This window comes from Ceratotherium simum, chromosome 9 (genome assembly GCF_057802395.1).
Source record: "Ceratotherium simum simum isolate JZ-2026a chromosome 9, ASM5780239v1, whole genome shotgun sequence".
NCBI classification, from domain to species: Eukaryota; Metazoa; Chordata; class Mammalia; order Perissodactyla; family Rhinocerotidae; genus Ceratotherium; species Ceratotherium simum.
Window position 1 is genome coordinate 41,849,327 of NC_141908.1, and position 18,712 is coordinate 41,868,038.

An 18,712-nucleotide genomic window follows, 5' to 3' on the forward strand; every position below is an offset into this window, starting at 1 on the left:
AAAAAGGAAGTGAGGCAAAGCTGAGACTCATGGGTGTGGTCTTCGCCCATGTAGTCTTCTTTTAACTCTTAGAAGATAGCACAAAAAGTTTTACCAAATTCTAACATCCAGCAAAATGGAGAAGCTGGTCTGAGGAGCTTTAGGTTTGATCAGTGGGGTTGTCTTACCTTGTTTATCCAGATGCATTTAGCCAACCAGTTTATGGAAAAAATACAAAATCCAAATTCTGACACTGCTGTATCTATGATATTTAAGTTTCTGTTATTTCAGTTGCCTGATTGGAACACAGTAACGGTGTAGTGCAATGGGTATATCCATGACCAGAGTTTACAACCTGGAAAGTGAGAACAGAAATGCAAGCTGTCATTTTGGGGAATTGGCTGCTTGTGTTATGGAGCTCTCTCAACTGTGGGAAATGGTCATAAGTAAATATTAGGAGTGACATTACCTTTCTTCAAGTAAGGAAAACACACATACTTTTGAGTGTCTTTAAAGATTTACCTTCACCATCTAAGACAGTGGATGTTCTTATTTTCTGCTTTTTGCTTCTGATGCTTTTTGCGCATGAGGAGGCAAACATAGAGCTAAGATACAGAAAAGACAGGGTGTATCTCTCACTCACTTATTCACCTCTTCGTTTGCTAAGGTGGCAACTTTTCTGAAATAGAATGTGAACTCTTATTGTTATTCATACCCTAAGGGGTTGGGAAAAGCAGGTGACTTTCTTTTCTAGGGCAGAGTGGAAGAGATAGCAGTTACCCAAGGTGATTTCCTTCCCCCATCCTGAAACTGCTTTAGGTTTAAACTCGCCTCTCACCACAAGTGTGAACCCTGGCAGAACACTTACCCAGAAGCAGAATAGTCTCAGCAGTGGGGGAAACCCAGCAGAGGGGCCTTTCCCACCTCCCAAATCACCCACACTTGCCTTTACAACCCCACAAAAAGTAGACCTTATTATAGAATTATAAATTATTCTGGGGTGGAGGTGGTGGGGATCTACCTTTAAGCCTTCGATTCTTTTTAAACTTGAAATCCCAGTATATGTAACTAATCAAAATTGAGCTTCTTTGGTTGAACTGGGCAGTTGGTGGTGGAACATTGTTTAGTTCACACACCCCTAGCCTCAGTGGAGCTCTGGAAGCATCACTGTTTACCTTGATTATAACTTTATTCAGAATTGGTTGACTGTCACTTGGCAGCATAATACTGGTTGCCAAAGACAACAGCCTTAAAATATTTTATCTTTGAAATAAGAAAAGAAGTTCACTTAAAAAGGAGAAGTAGAGTGGGAGGAATTAGAGTACCACTTCAGAAGCTTCAACATCCCGATAGTGGGAGTCCGGAAAGGGACACAGAAGAAATGAAATTGCCAGAAATATAATTCGAGAAAATTTCCAAGAACTGAAGGACAAACGTCTGAATGGGGTAAGTACAAAATCAGGAATCAGAATACCTCTGGACTTCAACAGAAACAAATGGAAGCTAGAAGAGGGCATAGCAAAGCTTTCAAAATTCTGAGGAAAAATTATTTCCAACCTAAAACTCTTAACCTGGCAAACTGTCAGTTAAATCTGAGGGTAGAGTAAAAATATTTTCAGTTATGCAAGATCTCAAAAAATTTACTTCGCAAACATTTTCTCAGGAAGCTACTGGAGGATTTACTCCGCCAAATAGGGGAGTAAAACAACAAAGATGAAGATTTGGGATACTGAAAATGAGAGATTCAGCTAGAGAGATGAACAAAGGGATTCCTCAGATTCAAAGTGAAAGAAGGTCTCAAGATGAAGGCTTTCCTCCAGGCGTAGAGAGCAAAAAGTCTAGACTGGAGCAAATCAGAAGGAGATTCTTCTAAGATGAAATTGATAGAATAACAGAAGTGTCTGAATAAATTAAGGAGTTGTATTAGTGATAATAAAAAATAAACAAGTTTTTTTTTCAGAAAAAAAAAGATTTTTGGGGAGAGGAAAAGGAGCCATAGTATATTATATGGCTCAGCAGCGAATAGTATTGCATAGTCATGAGAAAGTAAAACTGGAATGTTAATCCAAATTATATCCAAAAATAGGGTATGATTATATTGGGAAAATGGGGATGATATAAAGTTCAGAGGAGGTGGGACGGTAAAGTGCAGGGGAGGTGGAACGGTGCGGGGTAAAGAGAGCTGAATTCTTACTATGCATAGTGGGAAGCCAAGTAAAACTGAAAAATCATTAGTGGCAATATTAGCATGTTATTTAGAGATACAGAGATAAATATGATAAATACCAAAAAGAATTCAACCGAAAGAGCTGAAAATTGTTGCCAAGGTAAAGCAGGAAATGAGGAGGGGGGAGAAGAGAGCAAAGGACTACTGTTTTTCTTAAGCTTTGTGAAGTTATTTGACTTATTAAAATATAGGTATGTATAGCTTTGATTAAAAATAAAATCAAGGGGCCGGCCTGGTGGCGCAAGCGGTCAGGTGCGTGCGCTCTGCTGCGGCCTGGGGTTCACCAGGTCAGATCCCGGGCACGCACCAATGCACTGCTTGGCAAGCCATGCTGTGGCGGCGTCCCATATAAAGTGGAGGAAGATGGGCACGGATGTTAGCCCGGAGCCAGTCTTCCTTAGCAAAAAGAGAGGAGGACTGGCAGATGTTAGCACAGGGCTGATCTCCTCACACAAAAAAATAAAATAAAAACTAAATTAGGATGAAAAAGCTAGAGATTGGACTTTCACATCAAGAGACATGAATTTATCTGGGTCTTCCATTTTCTAATTCTGTGACCTTAGTCAACTTATTTAACCTTTTGAGGCTCAGTTTCCTTATTTGGAAAGGGAAGATAATATGTACTCCTGCAGAGGGAAGATTAAAAATAAGGTAATTTATGTAAAGCACCTACCTCAAGAGGTGTCAATCCCTACCTCTGTCCCTAATGTTTCCCATGAGGAAATAGGGAACCACCTCCTTTATGTTGGATGCTTGCCCTTAAAACACAAGACTAAGATTGTCCTTCTGGTCCATGGCTGTGTGCCTCTTTGGATTGAAGGCATGTCACTGAGATCTGTGTCCTTTCTCATCTCTCCGTAGGTAGTTTGAGAATTTAAATAGAATTGAGATGGTTAGAGTATTGGTAGGGGGAGCATCAAGTTAAAAGGGCTGTTGCTGCTTGGTGGGAGAAGAGCTGTGGTCACACTCGAGTGTCTCTCAACATGAACATGTAGAGGAAAGGAGAAAGAACATTCACTCTGAAAGAGCAGAGGCAATGAGAAGTCACAAGTATAGTGCATTTAGGGACCAGAGATGAGTATTCTATTTACAGAAGTCTAGTGTGTGCGCAGAGGATGGAGAGGTGAGGGGGCTAAGACAGGATAGTCACGGTCACTACTATGGAGTCTCTTCGTTAATAGAGAAAAACACTTGTCATATAGACTGATGAGTTGTGGAAATTTCATGGATCCAAGATCATTAGAGTGCTATTGCTCTGGGCCATCTGCCAAAGTATTAAAATACTTTTTTTTTTTTAAAGAATGTCTTCTACCTTAGCAACTGCTATTTTTGTTTCCAAATTCTCTATACTTCTCTAGAACAATTCAAAAAGCAGATCACTAGAGCAAAAGGATACTTGATGAAAGCCTGTTGCCCTGCCATTATGCATATTTGTGTAGTGTATTAGAGTATAGTGCTTTCCCACTTATGACTTGACCTCGTATGGCAGTGATTCTAAATCTGTCTCACATCTGCTCTTCCTCTTCCCCCATCCCACCCCCCCAAAAAAATTATGATCTAAGAAGTCTTGGGTAGGGTTTGCTGATCTATTTTTTTAAACCACCCTGGATGATTAATGTACTGACAGGTTGGGAACCCATGTCTTACATCATGCTCTACCCCAAACATTCTAAACTGGGGCAAATGAGGGAACTGAGGTCCACAGAAAAGTTAAATGACTTGTTCAGTCTCACCCATCAACAAGCGTGTCTAGACTGGGTTTATATTCTGTACTCCAACTCTGATTTTCTCTTTGGTTGACTAGGCTTTTTAATTTTGATTCTCTAATCTACAAAATTGTCTTAATAGAGAAATTAATACACATTACACAAGATGTGGTCTCAGTTAAAAATTGTTTGGAATCTTTATAGCATCTTTTTGTTTTTTCCAAATACAAAAGGAAGTGAAACAGCAAATCAAAATTTTTAATAAACTCTTGCTTCCCCATAGTAGGATAGCGCAGCAAGTGGCAGGATTTACTAGGTCTGAATATTCACATTGGAGAAAAATTGGTGTGGCCCTGAAAAGAGTGGAAACTTGGGTAATTTTGGCACAGATGCAGGTTTGAGAGGTTGATTTGTCAGGCTGCCCAGGGATTTTTGAGTCCTGTCTTCAGGAGTATTCAGCAGTGGGAGTGAAAGAGTGTGTTGCATGGTGTAAAAATATTGTATCTGGTTTTAAACTTTTATCATATTGTACATTTAAAGTCACACCCTAAACATCTTGGGAATGACTGGAAATGGAGATCTGGAAATCTCTGAAACCTTATTTATTTTCTCATTGGAGTTCTCACAATTACTTCTAATAAAACAAGTTGTGACTTGCAAACATTTGCCCAACAGCCTCTAGGTGTCCTCAGGGAAATTAAAAGCAGGGGTATGAAGAGCTGTAGAGTCCTTTGCCGGTGGTTAAGAGCATAGAGTACAGCTTCATAATTATGTAGGCTTTTGCCTCTTCTCATTTATCATTGGTAATATTCTCAAGGCTAAATGACTGCTCAGCAATTTAAACTGCGATTTAAGAGAAAACAGGCCTTTTTGTGAAAAGGTCTTCTGTCTCCTGAAGTTTCACTCTCTTTTCGTAGAAGAGCTCTCTCCTTTCATCGTGGTTTTGTTCTGTTACAGTAAATGACTCAGAGATGCTGGAGGGGCCCCTAATCTGTTAACTCATGAGATTTTAACTACTTCTTTTTCAAAAACAACTTTGCCCTTTATGAATCTGGTGCAGCCTGTGACGTCTCTCACATTATTTTCTTCTGTTTTGGGAGACCTTTTTAAGGTTACTGAAAATATTTTTTTTTGAAAATTTTCTGGCTAAGACCGGAAGATCAGTACAAACTGTCCTATTCTTGTGAAAGATCATTAGTAATACTATTTTATTGTCATAAATTTGGTAGAGTAAAAGAGAGACTTAAGAAAAATCACACATTCAAACACTCTACCACAGAGTTATTTTTCCTGTTATTTAACAGTGTGTAAGGGTTAACAGAACAGAGCATTAGATAACATTCCTACCTATTTGGCTGATAGTCTCTTTACATAAGATAACAGACTTCTGCTAAAATGCCTTACTATTTTATGCATTTCCTACTTTTCCTTCTGACGTTGTCCAGATAGTAAGTGGGCCTATCCTCTTTTTTGATTTATATTTGGGAGAAAAAAAGTATACATCTTGTGACACAAAATGGTACAATACTGAGTATTGCTTCTTTCCCTCTCCACTATATTCTTTTCAAAAATGTAGTCTTTTTCCGCATTTTTTTGGTAAAAAGATTTTGGCCTAGTTGACTGTCCAAGGATTTATCAGTCTTAGAGGACATTCAAAACAGAATTTCAAGGGGCCGGCCCGGTGGCGTAGCAGTTAGGTGCGCACGCTCGGCCGCGGTGGCGGGGTGTTCCCAGGTTCAGACCCAGGCGCGCACTGACGCGACGCTTGGCAAACTGTGCTGTGGCGGCATCCCGTGTAAAATGGAGGAAAATGGGCATGGATGTTAGCCCAGGGCCAGTCTTCCTCAGCAAAAAGAGGAGCATTGGCGACAGATGTTAGCTCAGGGCTAATCCTCACACACAAAAAAATGCAGAATTTCAAGAAGATAAGCAGGAAGAAATGCATACTTAGCTTTCATTTCTTCCTCTAGATTTTGTTATCATTCAATTGGTACGTTTTTCCTACCTATTGTTTTCCTACCTGTTGTTAATTATGTCTCTTCTAGCACTTTTGTCCAAAATTGAATTCGGTATCCTTCCACCCCCAAAATTTTTCTTCCTGTTTCTCTGTGTCTGGCTATCATCATTGTCTGCCTAGTATTTAGAAAAATACGGCTGGTGATCTGTCTTCAACAAAATCACCTGGGTTACTTTGCTTATTAAAATGCAGATTCTAGGGCCCCATCCTAGGCCAATTGATTCAGAATCACAGGGACCTGAATGCTGCCTTCTTGTCTATGGTGCAGATCCAGTTAGCCAATGACTCCTGTTGATTCTGCCTTTGAAATGTCTTCTGAATTCATTCGTCTTTCTCTTCTGCTCTAGTTCAAACCTTCATCTTTCACTCAGAGTACAGCAGTAGTTTCCCATGGATATCCCTGCTTTGTCTCCCTCATTCGTTTGTAGTCCATGCTGGTATCCAGTTTATCTTTCTAAAACATGTCCATCTCCTGCTTGCGAAGTCTCCATTACTCCTTAACATCAGCAGGTTAAAGTCTAACTTGCTTAGAGTGACATTCACGGTCTACTACATCTGGCTATAACTGAGTCTGCTACACGTAGTTTATGCAGTTAGTGTACTCTATAATTCTAGGGGGTTGCATTCCAATTATGGTCTATATGAATGGTGCCGCTAGGGTTTTTGCAGTGCAGCACAATCATAGTAGTGACCCTGACTATCCTGTCTTAGCACCCTCACCTCTCCATCCTCTGCGCACACACTAGACTTCTGTAAATAGAATACTCATCTCTGGTCCCTAAATGCACTATACTAGTGACTTCTCATTGCCTCTGCTCTTTCAGAGTGAATGTTCTTTCTCTCTCCTCTACATGTTGAAATTCTTCTCATATTTCAGGGCCCAGTTTAAGTGTTAGATCCTCTGTGAAGTCTTCCACAATCCCTCTCATTTTAATTGTTCCTTCTATTGAGCCTTTATCCTTCTTGTACCTTTTATTTAACAGTTCTTTTTTTTTTTCTTCTTTTGAGGTAAAACTTTCTTACAGTGAAATGCACAAATCTTGAGTGAACCGTTGGGCGACTTCCTATGAATACTTCTACCTGTGCTTCCCAGACCCCTATCAAGATATACTAATACCTTTTTACACATTTATAATTGACCTGATAGTAAGGTAAATCATTTTCATGTGTGTCTGCCCTGCTAAATTATAAGCTCTAATTAGAAGAAAAGGCAAGAGTTATGACTTTGTTTCTTTCTCATGGAAAAAAGGAGCACCTAGTATATGTTCAGCACTGAACCAGTCTTCATTATGGTACCAGTTAAGATACAGCTCAGCTCCTCTCTTAAGAGACCTCAAAGTCAGTGGCTTAAACAAGACAGAAATTTTATTTCTCTCACATATTACAGTTCAAAGTATAAGATGTCCAGAGCTGATCTGGCATCTTCGTTCTTGTTGTTCCATCATGCCCTTGTTGTTCCACCATCCCTAAAGTGTTGTCCTCACCATAGTGTTCTGGGTGACTCACTGCAACATTCCGTCCAACTGGGAAAGGGAAAAAGGTGAAGAAGAGAGCTCGTCTTGGAAGTTACACTTTCTTGCCGATGACCAGAACGTTGCATGATCACACCAACTAAAAATCAGGAATACTAGAAGAGGAGAATGGATATTGAGGAACAAATAACATATATGCTTCCTATATGGTCTCATTGAATCTTCACAATAATGCTACAAACTATATATGATAAGAGAACTAATAGAGAAGCTAAGTAAATGGCTAGAAAATTGCAGATCTGGGATCTGAATCCAAAGCCTGTACTTTTTTTCACTGTACCTAGTAAAGTGGTAGGAGGGAATATATAAATGTAATTAAATAAAGTCAGTAAATTTTCACAATGCTATATCACATATTTTCACAGTATCACATCATCTCTTTACTTCCAGGACACCCCATGTAACTTTACTCCATGCTTCTCACCATCTTAAAGTGAAATGCCATATCAGTTGGTTTGTAACCAAGGCCTAGTTTGTAATACAATTTAAAACAAAATGGCTGCTCCTTTTTTTTTTAATTTATGTTTTAATAGTTTATAACATTGTGAAATTTTGGGTTGTACATTTTTGTTTGTCCGTCACCATATACATGTCTCCCTTCACCCCTTGTGCCCACCCGCTACCCCCATTGCCCCTGGTAACCACAATACAGTTTTCTCTGTCCATGTGTTCATTTATATTCCACATATGAGTGAGATCATACAGTGTTTGTCTTTCTCTTTCTGGCTTATTTCGCTTAACGTGATACCCTCCAGGCCCATCCATGTTGTTGCAAATGGGATGATTTTGTCTTTTTTTATGAATGAGTAGTATTTCATTGTATATATGTATATATACACCACATCTTCTTGATCCAATCATCAGTCAAGGGACATTTAGGTTGCTTCCACTTCTTGCCTGTAGTGAATAATGCTGCATTGAACATAGGGGTGCATAAGCCTCTTTGGATTGTTGATTTCAGGTTCGTTGGATAGATTCCCAGTAATGGGATAGCTGGATCATAGGGTATTTCTATTTTTAATTCTTTGAGGAATCTCCATACCATTTTCCGTAGAGGCTGTGCCAGTTTGCATTCCCACCAGCTGTGTATGAGGGTTCCTGTTTCTCCACATCCTCTCCAACGTGTGTTGTTTTTTGTCTTGTTGATTATAGCCACAAAATGGCTACTCCTTTTAAATCTATATCATTTATGAGGAAAAATAAATTACTGTGTTTTCCAAGCAAAAGCTTTTATACTTTGTATTTGTTTGGAAATGCTGTATAATCATAAAGTTGAAGGAGATTGTCAATTAACTCCTTCGTTTTAAAGGCAAAGAAAATCAAAGTCCAGAAAAGATATAGAACTTGTCCTTTATTTCATTCCCACCCCTACTTTTTCTCAAGTGTTATGGAAAAAGCACTAGCCTAATCAATCGTTTCTATAAATAACCATCGTTGTTATACTTAAGAATTGTCTCAGGTTTGCAGAGTTGTCCTGATCAGGAAAATCAAGCTGGACATAAGAAATGCATATAATCCTGGCCTGTTTTAGTGAAGGATGGGTATTATCTCACACTAAAAATATCTTTATAGCTATTGGGAACCTGTTTCAGAAAAGATGGCTGCTATTTGATAAGTAAAAGGAATGGGTGAGATCATTCCTACCCATAATTCAAAACCCAATTCAAATGCCACCTCCATCTCAAAGCCTTTCCTAAACCTCATAAATAGATGTGACCACTTCTCTCTCCAAACTCTATGGCCTTTGGGTGTCTCAGGGTACTCATATAAATACTTCAAGTTTCAGCTAATGGTGCCTTCATGTGGACAGGTTTCATGTCTGTGCATCAGTAGTGCCCAGCACAGGCTTTGCTCACAGTTGACACTCAGTAAAGGTTTTATTGAATGAACATATCCACCATGGCACCCTGGAAGGATATTTTGCAGCTGGCTTTAATGAACAATCCTTGAACTAAGAATTTTAAAGATTTAGTCCCAGTTCACACACTTAGAGCTTTTGTAGCTGTAGGCAAGTCATTTAACTCCTCTGAGCCTTATCAGTCAAATAGGAATATGAATAATAGGAAATGAAGAATTGGTGAAAAGACTTCGTAAAAGGAACACAAATCTAAGGTGGTACTATCTCTGAAGCCCTTTGCTGCACCCCATACAGTGCTTTATATGTAGTAAGCAAATACTTTATTTTCTAATTGAATTGAATAGTAATGGGATATATTTTATTAAAATCGGTAATGGGATATATTTTGTTAAAATCGAAGTTTGGCCCTAGTAGTTGACAAAGCTTTATTGGAGCTGGGAAACTGTACCAAGGGAAGATAAAATTATCTCCCTTGCACAGGCTGCCTCTCCTACCCTAGGACGGTTTCAGTGAAAGAGGAAGCAGCCTGCTGCCCAGGGATTTTCTTGGATGGGCACACACTGGACCCAGGAGGCGGAACAGGAACTTGCTGACTTCCGTTTTCCTTCCCGCAGGAACCACCCACGGGAGAAAAGGAACTACTGCCCCAGGGACGTAGGCGGGTGGGTGGGGACTATCCTGGCTTCAGGAGGATTGCCTTTTGTGTGTGTGTGTGTTGGGGGGGTTGCTTTGCATTCTGCTCACCCAGCTATCTTCAGGGGAATCAGTGACTTAATCTTTTCCTTGTGTGGTGGAAGGAAACCAACAAACCAAACCCAGAAATGAAGAAATTACTGTGAAAGGCTTTCCTAAAAATACATTTAAAAGAGTGAAACCGTAACTAGAAGAGTGTTTCCAAGGCAGAGGTTGCTCTAGCTTGGACCTCCTGGGTTTGGGGGATGAGAGTGGCCCTTAGATTTGGGTTTGAGCATGTTTACTATAAATAAAACCATTTCCCTGGAGCCTGGCAAGTTTTGCAGAAGGCATACCAAAATGTAATTGAAATGTGACTGCCTCTTAAGTTGTGAAATTAATTTTACACTTAACAAATGCTTTAAAAAAATAGAGGAACAAGTGGCTTTAAAGTTCAGGGTGTTAATATCTGAAATCTGTCCAATTTAATTAGCTGGGTACCAGAGACTGTTTCCTTTTTCTCTGGTCAGTGTCACTGATCTAACACCCAATTCTCTTCTTGGGTGAGAGAGGAGTTAAATGTATCATTTATTTAGTTGTATTGACCTGAATCATATCTCCCCAGCATGCGTTCTTATTTCAGGAAATAGGATGCATCCATGTGGAATTTACTCAGTAACTCTTCTTAGTGACATTTGTGTGATCTAATTCAAGGACCTGAAGTGAAGGCTTCACTTGATTTACTTGCATATGATGCAGCTATTTTTAGTACTGCATTTACATTTTTAAAAACAAGAATGCACCTTCTTGATGGAACAGACACGCATTTTTAGACTCACAGACTCAAGAACTGTAGAACAAAGAAGTTTCTTAGAAATCAAGTCCAGATATCTTTTTTGTGTTGGAGTAAAGAAACTTGGGTCTGAAAAGATTTAGTGGCCCTGAACTAAGGTCACAAAGTCAATCAGAGATAGAACAAAACAAGAAACTAGGTGGGTTCCCCATTCAAGGCTCTCGTTTGTCCTAGATTTAAAAATATAGGTGTGGTTTACATTGACAATTGTCATGATGTGCAGCTTTTTAAAACAGTGATAGATAACTTAGCCACTTAGCTACTTAAAACCTCTAATTTCTGCATTAGCATATTACAGTATATTATAGTCCCTGTAGCTACCTACTCTTATTTTTCTTTCCCTGCTTGTATACTTATTTTTAATCTTGTGTGTATTTTTATAAGCCACCTTAAATCTTTTGAATGATAGAGTGTCTAAATAAATAAAGTACTTAAAGTGGTACTTTATATTAATGCTAATTACTTATGTTTCCATAGTGTCTATGGCAAGTCAGAGATCCTGGCAATGTTAATTATCCTAACTATTTCATCTTTTCCATCTATCAGAGGTAGCAGTAGAAACAAACTTCCTAAGTGGAATGCCTAAAAAAATTACCGTTCGTTCATTTCTTCAGAAAGTAATGACACTGTGATGCCCATAATAAAAATCTTGAAATTGTTTTCATTAAGCCTGGAGAATGATTTAGGGGTGTATTTAGTGTCTTAAAATGAATGACTGGCTGATAAAAATGAAATATTACCTAGGTATTTAAAAGAGCATTGTGATTTACGGTCAACTGATTTTTGGCAAGAGTGCCAAGGCCATTCAATGGAAAAGAATAGCCTTTTCAACAAATGGTGCCAGGACAATTGGATAATCACATTCAAAAGAATGAATCTGGACCCCTGCCTCACACTGTATCCACATTAACTCAATGGACCAAACATCTAAGTGGAAAAGCTAAAATTATAAAATTCTTAAAAGAAAACCTAGGTAAAAATCTGCGTGACCTTGGGTTAGGCAACAATTTCTTAGATATGACATGAAAAGCACAAGCAACAAAAGGAAAAATAGATAAATTGGATTTCATCAAAATTAAAAACTTTGTGTGTCAAAGAACACTCAAGGAAATGAAAAGACAGTTTGCAGAATGGGAGGAAATATTTGCAAATTATATATATCTGATAAGGGTCTAGTTTCCAGAATATATAAAGAACTCTTACAATTCAACAATAGAAAGAAAAATAACCCAATTAAAAAGTGGGCAAAGGATTTGACTAGACATTTCTCCAAAGAACATATACAGATGCCCGGTAAGCACTGGAAAGATGCTCAACATTGTTGGGGAAATGCAAATCAAAACTATGATGAGGTACCACTTCATACCCGCTAAGATGCATATAATTTTAAAATGGACAATAAGTGTTGGTGAAGATGTGGAGAAATTGGAACTCTTGTACATTGCTAGTGGAAATATAGAATGGTACAACTTCTATGGAAACAGTTTTGGCAGTTCCTCAGAAAGTTAAACAGAATTATCATCTGACCCAGCAATTCTGCTCCTAGGTATATATCCAAGAGAATTGAATACATATGTTCACACAAATATGTGGGCACAAAGAGTAGCTTTATTCAGAATAACCAAAAAGTAGAAACAACCCAAATGTCTATTAATTGAGGAATGGATAAACAAAATATGGTATATCCATGCAGTGAAATATTATTCAGACATAAAAAGTAATAATATTACATGCTGCAAAATTGATAAACCTTGGAAATTTTATGCTATGTGAAAAAAGCCAGACACAAAGGCCCTATGTTGTATGATTTCATTTATACGAAATGTCCAAAAGTGGCAAATCATACAGTCAGAAAGCAAATCAGTGGTTACCAGAGGATGAGGGGAGAGGGAAATTGAGACTAACTGCTAATAGGTATACAGGGTCTCTTGTTATGGTGATAAAAATGTTCTGGAATTAGATAATGGTGATGATTGCACAACATAGTGAATATAGTAAAAACCACAGAAGTGTACACTTTAAAATGGTGAATTTTATGTTATATGAATTCTATCTTAATGTAAAATACTAAAAATTTTTAAAAGCATTGTGTACCCAATGATAAAATGAAAAGTGTTATGAAATATTAGAGACTGAGATTATGAAGGATTTTCGATCATAAAGAAGTAAAATAATTTGGTACTCCCAAAATCCCCTATGACTGATAGGGAACTTTCTATTCTCTGTCTTTCAGAGGATTGAAAGAAAGGTCCTATGGTATTTTTACAGCTGGACAGGAAGAATCAGAGTCATTAGACGGCCCTCTGCTCAGAGCGAAGGAATGTGGTTAGAGATGTTATGCCAACTGAGATGGTAAAACCAAATTACCTCCACTGAGTAAATCACCTATAGTTCAGAAACAGCAGGGAGGTTGGAAAACTAATAGGGAGTAGGGGTAGGACTGAAGGGATGTGATTTTTCTTTTTTAATGTACAATCCAACAGGAGCTCTCCCTAGATTTTGTGCTAAAATAAGAGCATTTTCACACATTTTAATTGCTGTGCAGTAACAACAGTGTGAACTCCGTCCACAAACATTTATCTATTTAATTTTTCTCTAATTTCAGTGTAGCAAGAATTCACCTTGTAAGTGGGAGTAACTGTCCATTTAGTAAAAAGAAATCCCTTCTCACGTTGCTAATCCTGTTGTGCATTTCTATAACAAAGTATTAATAACAAATGGCCTTTTATGTTTCTCCGTTTTTAGGTTGCATTTATAGATTACTCTTTTCAAACTAGCATCTTTATGAACTGGAACCCCACTTGCTCCTTGAACATTAGTAAAGAATATTAAAAAAATTGTACAAGTTAAGGTTTCACAATATTTCTGATCAGGATTTTAGATGAAACTTTTGTGCCTTTATAAACATTTATAGTACTTGGTGCTATAATGTTCATGATACACCGTATAGAACTGTCTTTAAGATGCATTTTAAAAATGAGATTTATATAACTTAATAGCTGTCTAAATTGTTCTGATTATTTTCCAGACCTGCCATTTACTCCATCCTTTATAGTGATGCTACAGGACGGAGTGGAATGGATAAAAACATTGGTGAGCAACTTAATAAAGCTTATGAAGCCTTTCGACAGGCATGCATGGATAGAGATTCTGCAGTAAAAGAACTACAGCAAAAGGTATGTGGTTTTTGTTTTGAAAGTTATTTATCCTGGTAAATGGAATTTGAAAGTCTTTTGCAACTAAAAAATATCGTTAGAAAGTGCCTTAAAGAACGATAGTTACTGGGGCCGACCTGGTGGTGCAAGCGGTTAAGTGCGCGCGCTCCGCTGCAGCAGCCCAGGGTTCACCGGTTCGGATCCCAGGCGCGCACCAACGCACTGCTTGGCAAGCCATGCTGTGGCAGTGCCCCATATAAAGTGGAGGAAGATGGGCACGGATGTTAGCCCAGGGTCAGTCTTCCTCAGCAAAAAACAAAGGGGGCAGAGGGATTGGCAGATGTTAGCACAGGGCTGATCTCCTCACACACACACACACACAAAGAAACTATAATTACTGAAACAGCAATATATTAATGGATGAAATTTGAGGTTTTTATTTGTTCCCTTTCTTAAAAGCATTGTGACCTATGGAAAGAGTTCATTTTAAGGTGATTCTGTTGAGAAAAGATGAAGAATGTTATCTTCTTTAAATAATTTTTAAATAAAATGACAAACTAAAAGTTAGAAGTATCACTTTCTCAGCTCGTTTTGTTTTTTTGGTTTTTTACATTGTTGTTTGGCTGGCAGGAAGACTGTCCAAATCTTAAAATATCCTGGAACTAAATTTGTTATTAATTTATAATAGTCTTCCATTCTTTAACACTAACAGTTAAAGTATTTAAGTGAAATCTTTACTGAGTTACTGGATGTTTCAGCTTTTTAAAATTACCCCTGTACACATAAAATTTCTGTTTAGTACTTTCAGTTTCCAGGATAAATTGAAGGAAGGGTATATCCAGGCAAAAATTATTTAGCCTAGTAGTTTCCAGGCACATATCTGTTATTGATTCATGATAGGTTTTCACTGATCTGCAGCAAAACAAGAAAAATAAAAATACTAATGTAATGAACTTCTTGTAATGATAAATTTATTCAATTTAAAATTCTGTCCTTTATTCTGATATTATGTTTTTGTGTTTCCATACTATCAGAATAAAGGGCAGAATTTTATTAACATACGCTTTTGTGAAATGATGGTGATAGAGTTTTTTGTTTGCTTGTTTATTATCATTAATTATTAGTGTTTCAGGGGTCCCCAATACTACCCACATATTCTATGATTCTCCAGAAGGACTCACGAGACTTAACATACAGTCATACTCATAGCTAAGATTTATTATAGCAACATGTTAAAGATATACACAGCCAGATCGTTAATGGAAAAAGACATCAGGCAGAGTCTAGAGGAATCCACGTGCAGGCTTCCTATGTTCTTTGCTTCCTGTGAGGAGTCGCACAGAGTGCACCTTCCCTCCAGCTTCAAAAATTCAGTCACACATGTGCAGTGCTTCTGCACAGGGAATGCCATTTGAGACTTAAGAGTTTGGGGTTTTTATTAAGGGCCACTCACATAAACACCCTATCAACTAAAATTCCAGACTCTTGGAAGGAAAGTAGGTGTTCCCCATACACCTCATGGTACAGTCTGAGTAGGCTGGCACATCAGTCACAACCTTATCACTTAGGAAATGTTTTCAAAAGTCAAGTTGTCAGATGCCAGCCAGGGCCAACCTTGCAAGTTGGCCTTTCTGAAGATAACAGCCTAAGGCATGCTATATTAAATTATTCCTGCACAGGCAGCTGAAAGTGAGGGGTCTTATGTTGGTTCCCTCAATTAAAAAAAAAAATTGTACTAGCCTGTGAAATTCTCAAGTCTAAGAAATATGCTAGCCATGCAGTTCTTACTTTCTTCCATAAATATAGGAGCTCCACAATTCTCTTTTTGCTTTCTAATTGATGCCTCTTCTATAAGCTGTTATACATGCTTCCCTGCATTCCTCAGAAGTAGTCATTATTCTTTGTGGTTCTGTTGGTTTACAGAAGAATACTCCCACTCATATAGGTAGACTTATGGACTATAGATCTTCATTAGGGGTGCATAGGAGAAACAGAGGCATGCTAATGACGGGGAGCTTTCTAAAATTATTGAAATGAAGTTTAGAATTTGGATTTGTTTTCCTTTCCAGTTCAAGTATAAGGTATAATCACTTTTTAAAAAACAAAACAAAAAACTCCCAGCTTTTATTCTTATTTTCCCATTAGATTCATTAAGAAACTTCAACAATCCTATACTTTTTTTAGGAAAGTTAGGAAACACAGAACTAGGGAAGAGGAGTATTGAGCTGTTCTTAGGTTAATGCAGAAACAGGAATTTCTCTACTCTCTTCCTGCACTGGCCAATGGTAAGCAACTGAAAACTCTTGTAATTTAACCTCTTATCTGCCATGGAAGAAGCCTTTGCATACATCAGCAATTGTCCCAAAGAGAGGAAAGGGAAATATATTTTTTTTGTATTGTCAAGTACTCAAGTAAGAATAGGAGAAGAAAAAAATGTATACTACATATTCTTATATGTTAAACTCAGAATATTCTGATTTATTTAAGAAACATTATTGAGTGTCTACTATGTGCCCAGCACTTGATGAGGTTCTGAGAATACTGAAATATATTATGTCTTTAAGGAACTTTCCAGTAAGTAAAGAAGAGATAAAAGAAAATCAACAGTTATTACCACAGTGTACTAAGTGCTACAGTAGAGATCTGTGCAGGATAATATATGAGCACAGAGAAGAGGCACCTAACTTAGTCTGGGAGGATCAAGTCATAGCCCACTTCAAGCCCAATACTTTGGCTAAGATTAGGAAGTGTTGGGTAAATTAGGGAAGAAGAGTCCTGCAAGTGGAGAGAGCAATATATATGATAAACCTCAGAAGTGAGGAAGCTTTAGAAAAGTCTTCCTGACAGTAGGATAGAGGATAGATTGGATAGAGAACAATGTGGAATTCATCTCAACAAACGTATATATGATGCTAATCAGTGTTCTAAGAGTCAGGAATATAAAAATAAGTGGCAACCATCAAGTTGGACTTTATGAACTTTAATATATATATAAATGTGTGATTATATATAAATAACTATTAATATACATGTATTAAATATAGATGTACATATAATATTTCAACTTAAAAAAAAAATGAATGTCAGTCATTTCAAGAAATTAAAATGAGGACTTTAATTAAGCATTAGAGATGAATTAGAGAAGAGATCTAAGATGTATTTAAGAGATAGAATGGAAAGCAGGTGGCACCTGAATGCAGGCTACTACTGAAGGCGATAGCATAGGTTCTACGATGATACCCAGATATCTGGAATAGAAGACTGGATTGATGGTGCTGATAACTGAAACCAAGAATGAAGAATAACTATACATTTGGGGATAGAGAAATAAGCTGTGTAATTAGGTTTTAGTTATTAGGTTTAGTTACCTGTGAGACATGCAGATGAAAATGTTCAATGGATGGTTCTAAGTATGGATCTAGAAGCCTAGATAGAGTTCTGAATTGGAGATTAGAGAACAACAGATTTTATTATAGCCTTGAATATAGATAACATTTCTGAGTCAGAGTATGTAGGGTGAAGGAATATTTGAAGGGCAAGAGGGTAAGAGGAAGGAAATAAGGCCAATCAGTTGGTGTCTGGAGATTCAGAAATAGATTAATGAATTTACTGTGAACAAGAGGAGAAACACCTATTCCTCTGAGAACGGGAGGGAACAAAAGAAAAAAAAAGCTGCAAATGAAGATAACTGTGCATATAGGAGGTGGTGGTAGCAGGAAGTTAGAAGGGTTATCATATATCACTTATGTGGAATCTGAAAAAGTGAAACCTGTGAAAAACAGAGTAAAATGGTGGTTACCAGGGATTGAGGGGTGGGGATAAGATTGATGATGTTTAGAGTATAAACTTGTAGGGCCGGCCCCGTGGCTTAGCGGTTAAGTGCACGCGCTTCGCTGCTGGCGGCCCGGGTTTGGATCCCAGGGGCGCACCGACACACCGCTTGTCCAGCCATGCTGAGGCCGCGTCCCACATACAGCAGTTTGAAGGATGTGCAGCTATGACATACAACTATCTACTGGGGCTTTGAGGGGAAAACAAAAATTTAAAAAAAAAAAAACAAAAAACATTTAGAGTATAAACTTGTAACAAATACTAAATAAGCCATGGAGACTAATGCACAGTGTAATGAATATAGACAATAATATTGCACTATAATTATATAATGTGATAAATATCACTACAACAGCAACATATTAGAATATATAAATCTATCAAAGTAACATGCTGTACACCTTAAACTCACACAAAGTTATGCGTCAAATTTACTAAATTAAAAAAAAATTGTGTTATTTGAGTCCATTTTTTTTCTGTGAAATACAAGGTGAGGTCATCTACTGAGTGAAGTGATTTTAGGGTATTGTGAGAATGGTAGTAAAGAATAAAATAGCTTCAGTTAAGAAAAGAGAGAAGAAAAATGTTGCATCCAACCTTTACCATGAATTTTTGGTGGTATCAGTCCGTGTTTGTTGATCATTTTTTGAACAGCTTTGTTGGTATAGAAGTGGAACAGGTGTATGGGTAAATCCAGGATTAGGAGATTGCAGAGTTAGGAGTACAAGAATGGTTGGATGGCCAGAAAGTGCTTACAAAAGCAATTGAAATTATGTGCTTTGAGATATAAGCTAAAATCAAAAAGAAGCTAATCTAGGAGGAGTCTAATAGACTAAGAACAAAAAGAGGGTTCATGGCCGAAGTCCTCCTGAAGTGAGAGAA

At 37.7% G+C, this 18,712-nt stretch overlaps 1 protein-coding gene across 10 annotated transcripts in view; it reads left to right on the top strand.

Moving 5' to 3' along the window:
- Positions 1–18,712, top strand: part of TANK (TRAF family member associated NFKB activator) — an 89,329-nt gene that overhangs the window by 24,608 nt on the left and 46,009 nt on the right. For 6 of the 10 annotated variants that reach the window (XM_087435289.1, XM_087435287.1, XM_087435283.1 and 3 more), the window contains one exon: positions 13,873–14,020. In XM_087435289.1, the coding sequence (XP_087291415.1) occupies positions 13,922–14,020 (99 nt within the window). In that variant the 5' untranslated portion in view covers positions 13,873–13,921. Of the gene's footprint in view, positions 1–6,937; positions 7,081–13,077; positions 13,197–13,872; positions 14,021–18,712 lie in introns of all 10 variants that reach the window. The other 4 variants (XM_087435284.1, XM_087435286.1, XM_087435288.1 and 1 more) reach the window with 2 other exon arrangements.